A 12924-nucleotide genomic window follows, 5' to 3' on the forward strand; every position below is an offset into this window, starting at 1 on the left:
CGAACACGCCCAACACTAACAGGATAGAGACGAACACGCCCAACACTAACAGGATAGAGAAGAAACACGCCCAACACTAACAAGATAGAGACGAAACACGCCCAACACTAACAGGATGGAGACGAAACACGCCCAACACTAACAGGATAGAGACGAACACGCCCAACACTAACAGGATAGAGACGAACACGCCCAACACTAACAGGATAGAGAAGAAACACGCCCAACACTAACAGGATAGAGACGAAACACGCCCAACACTAACACGGTGGAGACGAAACACGCCCAACACTAACACGATGGAAACGAACACACCCAACACTAACAGGATAGAGACGAAACACGCCCAACACTAACACGATAGAGACGAACACGCCCAACACTAACAGGATAGAGACGAAACACGCCCAACACTAACAGGATAGAGACGAAACACGCCCAACACTAACAGGATAGAGACGAAACACGCCCAACACTAACAGGATAGAGACGAAACACGCCCAACACTAACAGGATAGAGACGAAACACGCCCAACACTAACACGGTGGAGACGAAACACGCCCAACACTAACACGGTGGAAACGAACACGCCCAACACTAACACGGTGGAGACGAACACGCCCAACACTAACACGATGGAAACGAACACGCCCAACACTAACAGGATAGAGACGAAACACGCCCAACACTAACAGGATGGAGACGAACACGCCCAACACTAACAGGATAGAGACGAACACGCCCAACACTAACAAGATAGAGACGAAACACGCCCAACACTAACACGGTGGAGACGAAACACGCCCAACACTAACAAGATAGAGACGAAACACGCCCAACACTAACAGGATAGAGACGAACACGCCCAACACTAACAAGATAGAGACGAAACACGCCCAACACTAACACGGTGGAGACGAACACGCCCAACACTAACACGATGGAAACGAACACGCCCAACACTAACAGGATAGAGACGAAACACGCCCAACACTAACAGGATGGAGACGAACACGCCCAACACTAACAGGATAGAGACGAACACGCCCAACACTAACAAGATAGAGACGAAACACGCCCAACACTAACAGGATAGAGACGAACACGCCCAACACTAACAAGATAGAGACGAAACACGCCCAACACTAACACGGTGGAGACGAACACGCCCAACACTAACAGGATAGAGACGAACACGCCCAACACTAACAGGATAGAGACGAACACGCCCAACACTAACAGGATAGAGACGAAACACGCCCAACACTAACAAGATGGAGACGAACACGCCCAACACTAACAGGATGGAGACGAACACGCCCAACACTAACAGGATAGAGACGAAACACGCCCAACACTAACACGGTGGAGACGAAACACGCCCAACACTTAAGATGATTTTATATATTTTAATTTAATAATTTAAAAGTGCAGCCCTAGTATGAACTGTGGTCAAACCGATAAACTAATTTCAAGGGTGGTCACAAAGAACTCCAGACTGCCTTTGAAAACATGGAGCCTGAACTCGAGCAGCAACTCGTAAAGGCAGACAATCGATTTCTACTTTAATCCACCACACGCTCCTCATTTCGGGGGAGCCTGGGAAAGGGAAATTAGATCGGTGAAGTCAGCTCTGCAAGTCGTCCTTAAGGATCAAGTTGTAGAAGAAGTTCTACTTACTGCCCTTATAGAGTTTGAGGGCATTTTGAACTCTAAACCAGGGTTCTTCAACCGTGGTCCTCGGGACTCACTGCCCTGCATGTTTTCAATGTTTCCCTCCTCCACCACACCTGATTGAAATGATCAGCTCGTCATCAAGCTCTGCAGTGGCCTGATAAGGAGCCATTCATTTGAATAATGAACCGATCGACTGTACAACTGCTGATGCAGCTGACCCAGATCCCATCACTTCAAATCTTCTCTTGATGTTGCGGCGTGTTTCGGCACTACGTCAGGCGGTTTATGGCCCCCAAGGTGCTCTTACAATCAGAAGATGGAGACACAGTCAGGCCATCAGTGACCACTTCTGGAAGCGGTCACTACCTCCGAGGACTACAACTGCAACAGAAGTGGAAGAATTCCACTAACAATGTTACAGTGGGACAAATTGTCATGATTGTGGACTCTAATCTGCCTAGATGTCTATGACCTGTGGGCACAAGTCTTCCCGGGGACAGATGGTATTGTCCAAGCTGTCGAGGTCAAGGTTAGAGACAGTACTTGCATTCGCCCTGTAAGCAAACTGATGGAACTCCCGGAATTTCCCTAGGACTCAAGTGACACTGATTCAAATCGGAAAGGACTTTAGGATGAGTGTATTTGCATGCAAATACAGGGGCAGCAGTTAAAAGGAGCTCAACAGCAACAAGACGGTGGAGATGGTCATGGACTTCTGGAGACACCCACCCTCCCACCCCCCACTTCTCATCAACAGCTCCACAGTTCAGGTGGTGAGCTCTGTGAAGCTCTTGGACACCACCATCACCAGCAACCTTAAGTGGAAGACACACTCCTCCAAGGTCATCAAGCGGGCGCACCAGAGGATGTTCTTCCTCAGACTGCTACGCTAGATGAATGTCTCCCCAAAGGTTCGCTCCCACTTCTACAGAGCCACCATTGAGAGTGTCCTCACCTCCTCCATCACCATGTGGTACCCTGCATCCTCTGCCCACACCAAGAACAGACTGGAGCGCATTGTGCGAACAGCAAGCCATCTTACGGGCCTAGAACAGGAGTGCAGAACAGACACAGGTTCTGTGTGTGCTGCATGATGGCAGATCCCGGCAGATTTGCAGATTCCCATCAGGTTGCAGGTTCAGGTCCATCAGAACCAAAACCACCAGGCACTTGAACATTTTTTTCCCCCACCCTCTTAAATAAGGACATGTCAGCCACCCAGCCACTTCCACAGACACTTCAAGATCACTTAATTATAACATTCATTCCTGCCATCCTGTACATACTCCTGGTCAACTAACTGTAATTCATTCTGAAAATTCCATTCATTCAAATTGTACATATTGTACTTAACATATTTTTTATTGTTATTCCTAATTTGTTATTTTATTGCTCTGTGGCACTGTTACCAGGTCAAATTCCTGTGTACATTGTACATTTGGCAAAATACATGATTCTGATAAAAGTCCCGAGTTCAACTGTATTTTGTAGACTTACCCATGATGCACCTCAGTTGTAGTTCCGGTCGCTGTTAGTTCAGTGCGGAGTTGCGCAGATTAACAGGTGTATTGGAGGTGCGACTCATATTGGTATTCCTGTGTGTATGAATACTGTGTGCATTCTTGCCATGTAAGTATTGTGTTTACAGGAGTGATGTATGTTTAATAGTCCCTTTGCTTCCCATGAATGTAGTTTGTGTTATAATACGTTAACACACGGTCCACGACATACTACGTAAGTCAGTAGCTCAGCCAATTTGTGTATTGTGTCATTTGTTTTATGCAAAGGTTTACTGAAATAGCGGTAGTTACACGTGAACGTTAGCGTCACTGTTTTTGTAGTCCATTTCCTGTTTAGTAGTAACCTGTTGTAAGTCTATATGTGAACTTATACATGTTGAGGTTAATTCTATTTGTGCCATTTACTGATCATTTAATGTTATTGCTAGCTGGATTAGACTAGGTTGTTAATCCATTATATTGTGTAGGCTGTATAGAGTTGTACACAGTAACTAATACACATTTTTATACCTTTATTTCAGAAAACCACACACAAAAACCTGCGCACACCTCCTTCTAACACCATCATGCCCGAGACAAACACGCCCACTACATAGTTATTACAGGTAAAAATGACTATGGCATCCGTCGGCACTGAATTTAACGTCTACAAGACGGAGCCTGAGATAATTTAACTCTCAGCCAGATGAAAAATCTGCAGCAGGTGTCAGCTGACCTGACATTTGCTCTCTGACACAGGAAGTGGGTCTGCTTTACTCCAACAATCTGTACATCATTAATGAACAGCTCTGAAGTTGTTGCCACAACAACAGCAGTGACCTCACAACATGGCCACCCCCACCAGCTGTAGCGTGATGTCACCCTTCAAACTCCATGAACACAGACTGATGCTAATTACTTTCTCCTGCAGCAGCCAGAAGCACACTGTCCCCTCCACCCCTCAGAACCATCGTCTGCCTTCCACCGACTCTCGCCGGTGTGGTCAGACAGGTAAGCTACTAAACTAAATGCTACCTTGTTAGCATGCTAACTGTAATAATGATAACTGTATCTGTTCTTTATATGGGCCAAGTGAGTATGACAGAGAAAGAACTGACTTATTGTGTCAGTCTGACCAGAACTGGACATTTAAAACACATGTTAACATGTCAGTCAGACTGAAAAGATCTGTGCAGTGAAGTCAGCTGTACTTACATGTACCATGATATGCCACAGAGGAAGTTAGAGGCAGCAGGATGTCTGAAAGGTTTTAATAACAAGGCTCTGCTGCTGTGCAGGTATACTGCGACAAGAATATCGGTCCAGTTAGATGGACTGGTTCAGCTGTAGCAAACTATGAATGTAACTGAGTGTCTGAAAATAAAAGAGAACATACTGTACAGCAGGTTTTTAGTGTTATCAAGAACTGCTCTGCTCAGACTCATGGGAGACATGCTTGTTTCCTGCCATTTCCATAGTGACGGACCAGAGAAATTTATCTTTAAAAAATTTTTCAGCGTGAAAAATACAATGTGTGGCGGGGTGCGTGACAAAAGACCGAAAAGCGTGACTGTCATGCTCAATGCGCGAGACTTGAGAACCAGTTAGCTTAGCACGATAGCACAACGTCAATGCTACAACATCTCAGCAGAAAGCAGCCAGTTCACATATCGAGTTCCACTGTGGAACAAACACAAGGGAACGTTAGTATTTTAATGGAATTTAGTCGCCTTGTTAGCTGAGAAGGACGCAAGCAGAGAACAGAAGGAAGCTGAGGCTCTAACCTTGTGTTGATTGTGTTGTTCAAATAGTGGCTAATTTCTGTTGAAATGTCACCAGAACTACCCTGCCAGCACAAGCACACATCATATTGTCCTTAATGTGCCCATCAGAGCAGCTTCAGCCTGGAAGCTGTTAATATAAACTAATATTCTGAATCACATCAAAGTCCAACCAGAATAAAAACAGCTCATTTTATCAGACCGTGTTGTATCTGTAACATCTGAGGCTGCTGGTTAAGGTGTTAACTGCTGTTATTCTGAGTCACTGTGATGTCTGATAACAGACAATAGAACAGGAAAAAATAGGCTTTGTTAGGATTTCAGCTGCATTAAAATACAGTTTATGAAAGCAGGAGAGAAGCTAACAGATGTTAACACAGCTACATGTTAGCTATAAAGCTAATAGCTGCTGTTCTGTGGTCCTATTATCAGTATCAGGAGGAGGAATATTTTTATTTAAACACCTTTTTTGGTCATATCACTCAGTGCCAATAACTGTGCCTAAAAGCTGGTTTGTAAAGTTTATCACTTTTCTCTTTTACATAGTTATTATTGCAAAAGTATTTTTATCTGATTAGTTGATTAATCAATGGACTATTGACTACCCAGACAATGGTTTGCTGCAGCCTTTTTGGGAATACTGTCGATGATAGGAGCTGTGAACAGAAGTGAGGTAAAGAGAAATGAGGACAAAAACATGGGGCTAGTTATGTCTTTCAGGCTGACTCTGTGAGGTCTTGGAGACGGGTGATGTTGGTGGTCCAGCTCTGAGAAAGGCCTCCATATTTTAGACCTGAGACCGAGTCCAGCTCTGATATGTGAAATGTCTTCATCAAATGAAGGCCTTCAGTCTGCCTCTGTTCACATGCACTGTTCTGTTCTGGGTTACCTCAGCTGACCGGACTCTCAAACACCATCTATGCTGAACCGGACTCGCAGAAAGTTTCTCTCATGTCTGTGACGCAGATAAAAATGACTCCAATGGTGAAAATTATGAAAAGAAATCCATTTTTTTTATTAATTCTATAAAAACCAAACTGCTTTAAACCACACACACCCACACAAGCAAGTTTTCATAAACGACCAATGTGCACAGCTCACACACTCATGCACATTCTTACAGCAGCATAACCCTAAATGACCACAGAGCTCCCTGAGGATGACTGCAGCCGTGCACGTAGAGGGCTGCTGGAGTAGACCTCCCATGATGCATCAGAGTCACACAGTTTCCATGTTTCTGATCACAGATCAATCAGAAGATTTCCTCTGAGGAGGGTCGCACTTTATTCTCAGTCTGAGCGGCTGCGCCCATCATCAGGTGTGTTCAGCTGTGGAACAAACGCCGTCTTTATGTGGAAATGACACATCAGGGGGTGTTAGGGAGGTTTATAACAGAACCGTACGAGCACTCGGTCTTATAGACCTGGGCGTTCACGTTTCTGCCACAGTTCAGTCGTGGAGCTGCAGCTTTATGGCTCCTGGTTCTGTCCTTGGAGTGTGTGCGAGTGTCTGTCGGGTTCATGTGCCCACTTACCTGGACGACTAAGCCCCTCCCCCTCTATTCCAGCCAGCCATTTAGAGCAGCGCAGGGAGGTGAGGCAGAGGACGTCGTACACAGAGGAGCTGCTGGGGATCGACTTCGGCTCTCCTTCTTCTTCCTCCTCAGGTGAGACAGGACAGGTACCGGCTGAGCCCAGGAGTACGCTCAGTCTGCAGACTCCTCCCATCAGCTGTGTTCAGCACGTTTCATTACTTTCACCTGCAAAGGGTGAGCTTTACACTGCCTGTTCAGATGTCCTGTCTGTTTTTGGACTGGAGAAGTAGACCTGATCCACATGGTTCTGGTCCCCATAGGTGCCCCCCCTGCAGACCCCCTCAGTAGGATGATGGCGGTTCTGAGGCTGGATGGAGGGTTCAACAGAGACCAGCAGGGTGACTCCCCGGTGCAGAGCGTTCAGTCAAAACCAGGCGGACCGTTCACGGGTGATAGCCCCCGGCAGGACATGTATCCTCTGAGGCCTCAGTCAGGACCAGAACCTGGAGCAGAGCTCAACAAGGTGAGACGCACCCAGATGTGTTTTAAATGTATTCCACCTCCTGCTGAAAGCAGCGTGGTGAGTTTCAGAAGCTCAGCATAAATTTTGAGATCTCTAAAGTTTCTGAGAAGGTTGTAAATGCAGTACCTGCCTGTTCAGAGACTTCAGACCCAGTTGAAAAAGTTCTGACCCAATGAAACTCCAACATGAACCACAGAGGTTTAACTCAGGTTGAATCTTGACAGCTCTGTACCTCAAGGCGCTCCACCTCTTCATTACTCACCCCTGCTCCGGCTCAGTTATTAACAGAACAAGATGGCGTTGCAGCCAGAACGTGACGCCACACTATCTGGTCAGGTTGTCCTCAGGGGAACTCAGACTTCTGTTCATTCCGCAGCTCGCAGCCCGGCTTCCACCGGACCAGGCAGGGGTCTTCCTGGCTCTGATGATGCTGCAGGGGCGGAGCTTCAGTCCAGCTGATGTCATAGAGGCCGTCCAGCTCAACAGAGATTTTCCATCAGCCCTCAGGTTCCTGACTCACACCTGCCCCATCTGTCATGACCAGGTGTCTTTCAGCAAGGTGAGAGGTATCGCCAGAGCCAGCCGATCAGGGCACACATGGGTCGCTGCCTGTACTTCCTGCTTGTTCTTTTTCTGTGCCTGTATTCCTGCAGATCATCACCATGACCCACTGCTCCTGTTTCCTGTGTTGTACGTGTTTCACGGCATTTTTCTCCGTGGCCATCAAGGAGCGAGGCATCGAGCAGCTGGTCTGCCCTCAGTGTGGCCGACCAGAGGTCAGAGGTCAGGGAGGACTGGAAGAGTCCATGGACTACTTCAGCCTCCTGGACACACAGGTGAGAGACGCAGGCGAGAGACGCGCAGGCGAGAGACGAGCAGGCGAGAGACGCGCAGGCGAGAGACGCGCAGGAGAGAGACACGCAGGCGAGAGACGAGCAGGCGAGACACGGCGCAGGCGAGACACGCGCAGGCGAGACACGCGCAGGCGAGAGACGAGCAGGCGAGAGACGCGCAGGCGAGAGACGCGCAGGAGAGAGACGCGCAGGAGAGAGACGCGCAGGAGAGAGACACGCAGGCGAGAGACGCGCAGGCGAGACACGCGCAGGCGAGAGACGAGCAGGCGAGAGACACGCAGGCGAGAGACGAGCAGGCGAGAGACGCGCAGGCGAGAGACGCGCAGGCGAGAGACGGCGCAGGCGAGAGAGACGCGTAGGCGAGAGACGCGCAGGAGAGAGACGCGCAGGCGAGAGACGCGCAGGAGAGAGACGCGCAGGCGAGAGACGGCGCAGGCGAGAGAGACGCGCAGGAGAGAGACGCGCAGGCGAGAGACGCGCAGGCGAGAGACGCGCAGGCGAAAGACGCGCAGGCGAGAGACGGAGCAGGCGAGACACGCGCAGGCGAGAGACGCGCAGGCGAGAGACGCGCAGGCGAGAGACGGAGCAGGCGAGAGACGCGCAGGCGAGAGACGGAGCAGGCGAGAGACGCGCAGGCGAGAGACGCGCAGGCGAGAGACGGAGCAGGCGAGAGACGCGCAGGCGAGAGACGCGCAGGCGAGAGACGGCGCAGGCGAGAGACGAGCAGGCGAGAGACGCGCAGGCGAGAGACGGCGCAGGCGAGAGACGCGCAGGCGAGAGACGGAGCAGGCGAGAGACGGCGCAGGCGAGAGACGGCGCAGGCGAGAGACGCGCAGGAGAGAGACGCGCAGGAGAGACACGAGCAGGAGAGAGACGCGCAGGCGAGAGACGGCGCAGGAGAGAGACGCGCAGGCGAGAGACGCGCAGGCGAGAGACGCGCAGGCGAGAGACGGCGCAGGCGAGAGAGACGCGTAGGCGAGAGACGCGCAGGAGAGAGACGCGCAGGCGAGAGACGCGCAGGCGAGAGACGCGCAGGAGAGAGACGCGCAGGCGAGAGACGGCGCAGGCGAGAGAGACGCGCAGGAGAGAGACGCGCAGGCGAGAGACGCGCAGGCGAGAGACGCGCAGGCGAAAGACGCGCAGGCGAGAGACGGCGCAGGCGAGAGAGACGCGCAGGAGAGAGACGCGCAGGCGAGAGACGCGCAGGCGAGAGACGCGCAGGCGAAAGACGCGCAGGCGAGAGACGGAGCAGGCGAGACACGCGCAGGCGAGAGACGCGCAGGCGAGAGACGCGCAGGCGAGAGACGGAGCAGGCGAGAGACGCGCAGGCGAGAGACGGAGCAGGCGAGAGACGCGCAGGCGAGAGACGCGCAGGCGAGAGACGCGCAGGCGAGAGACGCGCAGGCGAGAGACGGCGCAGGAGAGACGGCGCAGGAGAGAGACGGCGCAGGAGAGACGGCGCAGGAGAGAGACGCGTAGGCGAGAGACGCGCAGGCGAGAGACGCGCAGGCGAGAGACGCGCAGGCGAGAGACGGCGCAGGCGAGAGACGCGTAGGCGAGAGACGCGAGAATTGTTTCAAATTGTATGCGCAACAATCAACTGAACATGTCACTCACATGTGCTTTGACGCATGTGCAGCAAACCGCGCCTGACGTGTAATGTAGTGTCCTCATTGACTTATAATGGTCCCCCGTTCATGCGCACGTTCACGCGTGAGCACTGCTGCACGCCTGTAATCACACAACACCTAGCGACTACATATTTTAGTTAAACATTAAACATTTTCTATCATCTTCATATGAGCGCCAAAAAAACGCATGAATGTTCCGTGTGCTCACACATGAACGTGCGCGTGAACGGGGGACCAACCCCGCAATATGAAACGATTTTGGCGTAGACATGCAGGTGAGAGAGACACTCACAGGTGAAAGGTTTTTGTTGGCATCCCTCATCTCATCGCTTCTTTGTGTTTTTGTCAGATCCGTCACTTCCTGCCTCCTCAGATCCACGAACTCTTCCAGAGAAAACTCAGAGACCGAGCCCTGCAGGAAATGCCCAGCTTCTGCTGGTGTGCTCATGTAAGACCCCCTGAAACCAGGACACCTCAGACCAGGACCAGAACATTTCAGACCAGGACTTCTCTGACCCAGACCAAGACATTTCAGACCCAGATCAGGACCAGGACTTCTCAGACCAGGACTGGAACATCTCAGATGAGGATCAGGACTTTTCTTATCAGGACCAGGACGTTTCAGACCAGGACTTCTCAGAGCCAGTCCCTTATGTCCACTTGTGTCAGGTGTAACTTGTTTTCAGCAGTTGTTGTGTTAGGCCTGTTCCATTAAATTTAGTTTTATTTGTAAAGAGCCAAATTACAACAAATGTCATCTCAAAGCACTTCGATAATATAGTCCAATTCAAGCCGATTGAAGTTCAATTCATTGTATTCATAATCCAAACAAAATCCAGTTACCGTAAATTCTGGACTATAGAGCGCACCTGAATATAAGCCGTACCCTGCAATCTTAAAAAGAAAATCCATTTTGTACATGTATAGGCCACACCGGATTATAAGCCGCGGGTTTTCACATTGTAATATGAGATATTTACACAGAAAGATGTTACACGTGAGGATTTTTAAACTTTTAATTAACTGCGTATGGTAACATGAACAAATACATGCTGCAAATGCTTTTTTTCCCGAACAGTGCCTGTAACACGGCTGGTAAAAAAAAAAAAAAAAAACAGTAGCCTACCAGGAAAAGTCATTGATCGCCTTCTTCATCTTCCTCCTGCACACTAAAAACATCAGTCATCTTCTTCAGCATCCGAATTGAAAAGCCTCAGAACTTCGTCACTCACTTCAGTCTCTTTGTTGTCGCTCTCACAATCTCATCTCAGATTGATTGCCTTTAATTTTAAAGCTGCATCATATGCATCTCTTTGTTTGTTTTCCATGTTGAGGGTGAGTACAAATGACCAATTTACAATAATATAGCAGTGTAAGTGTGTTCGATTTATCGTACAATTTCATTGGACCACTGTGAACTATTCGTTCATTTTACTGGTCTAATGTCAAAAGGCGGCATGAAAAAAAAAGAAAAAATCATATATTAGCAGCACCGTATTATAAGCCGCGGGGCTCAAAGCCTGGGAAAAAAGTAGCGGCTTATAGTTCGGAATTTACGGTAATTCAATTTAAAATCAATCCAATTCATTCATACAGAGCCAATTCAAAAACAATTTCCTAGTCTTCTCTTCGGTCCAATCTCCCATCCTGAGCATGCAGAAGGCGACTGTGGACAGAAAAAACTCCCTTTTAACAGGAAGAAACCTCTGGCAGAGGTTACAGTGATAAGTGATAAATTGCTGACTGATGGACCAGACTGGGTTGGGTGGAGGACTAAGTTTGAGTCCGGGTCTGTGACCCACTGCGACATAAATGCTGCGTTGTGTGTTCCAGTGTTCGTTCGGGATGCTCCATGAGGCCGACCGGTTGAGGATGGACTGTCCCAGCTGTAGGAAGAGCACCTGCTCCCAGTGCAGATCACCTGTAAGACATACATACACACACAGGTCAGCCTCACTTGTCCGTCCAGGTGTCCTCATGGAGACACTGAGCCTCAGACTCCTCTCTGTAGAACCTGTACCAGAACCTGACCTCAGTCTGTGTTCCCTGCAGTGGTCCCCTCAGCATCAGGGACTCTCCTGTAAGCAGTTCAGAGTCTGGCAGCAGCAGAACCAGCCGGACTGTCGCAGTGCACCTCTTCTCCACAACAGCATCGGTACTGTATTGGCCATGAACAGGTGGTCATGTCAGACACACATCCGACTCTATGTTCCCAAAATATTTATATCATAATAACATTTTTTTTCTCCAAAAAAGATTGACCAAAACTAATCAATAATTCCAGATAGACTTTGAAATAAACAAAAAAGAACTTTCTACATAGTAAAAGTGGTCAAAGAATCGTGTTCAGCCTCCCCAGCCTACGTGAAGTGAAGAGCGTTTTAACATTTACAAATGAAATACATAAATAACTAAATTACACACATAAATCCTACATTCATTTAATTCTTTATTTACACATTCAGAACAGGTCATAAAACGTTTAGGACTTGGGGAATGTATGATTCGACTATAATGGCCACAACAGGTACAAATACACCTGAAATGCTGTCACCCAAAGCCCCGTTTCTCTGCAGAACCTGAACTCAGAGCTTGTATGGAGGTCTGGCCTGATCAAGGTCCTAGTCTGGGCTCTTGTCCTGGTCAGGGTCCTGTTCAGGGCGGTTTCTGCTGTTTGTGTGTTGTCCTGTGCGGATCAGAACCTGAGGCTAAAGATGTCCGTTTGTCTTCAGAGTGCCCTCGATGCATGCTGGTCTTCAGCTGGTCTAAAGGAGGCTGTCTCCACCTCACCTGCAGTCAGTGTGGCCATCAGTTCTGTGGTGGCTGCAGTCAGCGCTTCGCTGTGGGACCTGTAAGTCTGTCTCTTTGTCTTTGTTAGTTTTAAATGTTCTCATTGAGGATCCACACTGAAGCCCAGTCAGAACCTCTGTCCTGGTAGAACGGGCCAGTGTTGCTCAGGTGTGTTAGAGCAGATGTTTAAACTCAGTCATACGGGCTTCCTGATGGACCACTGTGTTCCTCTCAGGAGCCTCCTCAGAGACCGCCGGCTCTCCTGACGGGCTGCAGCTTCAGTTTGGTTGCTTGAATGTTCACCTGTGAGTTTACCAGATAATTTTCCAACTGCTGCTCTGTGTGATGTCCTCAGGCCTGCAGCTTCTCTGCTGAGTGTGGAAGCAAAGGTCTTCATGCTCACCACCCCAGAGACTGCCTGTACCACCTGAGAGACTGGAGCGTGACGCGTCTGCACCTGCTGCTACAGGTAAGCAACACCTGCATGCTAGGATGCACCACATGCTCAGTGCTTATGTCGTGGTGTCTTTCAGCATTACAGAGTGTCTCCTTCCTGGTTGGAACCAGCCAATGCCAGCTCACCTGATACCAGTCAGACAGGTGAGACCTCTCTCTGCTCATCTGGTGGAATCTG

General features: G+C 49.3%; 1 protein-coding gene across 4 annotated transcripts in view; it reads left to right on the forward strand.

Moving 5' to 3' along the window:
- Positions 1 to 12924, forward strand: part of LOC140268329 (E3 ubiquitin-protein ligase RNF31) — a 32506-nt gene that overhangs the window by 11999 nt on the left and 7583 nt on the right. For 2 of the 4 annotated variants that reach the window (XM_072363134.1, XM_072363135.1), the window contains exons 6-17: positions 3720 to 3803; positions 4109 to 4188; positions 6526 to 6624; positions 6813 to 7015; positions 7392 to 7574; positions 7669 to 7851; positions 9850 to 9948; positions 11334 to 11423; positions 11553 to 11655; positions 12233 to 12351; positions 12646 to 12759; positions 12824 to 12890. In XM_072363134.1, the coding sequence (XP_072219235.1) occupies positions 3720 to 3803; positions 4109 to 4188; positions 6526 to 6624; positions 6813 to 7015; positions 7392 to 7574; positions 7669 to 7851; positions 9850 to 9948; positions 11334 to 11423; positions 11553 to 11655; positions 12233 to 12351; positions 12646 to 12759; positions 12824 to 12890 (1424 nt within the window). Of the gene's footprint in view, positions 1 to 3719; positions 3804 to 4108; positions 4189 to 6525; positions 6625 to 6812; positions 7016 to 7391; positions 7575 to 7668; positions 7852 to 9849; positions 9949 to 11333; positions 11447 to 11552; positions 11656 to 12232; positions 12352 to 12645; positions 12760 to 12823; positions 12891 to 12924 lie in introns of those variants that run through there. The other 2 variants (XM_072363137.1, XM_072363136.1) reach the window with 2 other exon arrangements.

Source organism: Leuresthes tenuis, unplaced genomic scaffold (assembly GCF_036924035.1).
Source record: "Leuresthes tenuis unplaced genomic scaffold, fLeuTen1.0.hap1 SCAF_14, whole genome shotgun sequence".
Lineage (NCBI taxonomy): Eukaryota > Metazoa > Chordata > Actinopteri > Atheriniformes > Atherinopsidae > Leuresthes > Leuresthes tenuis.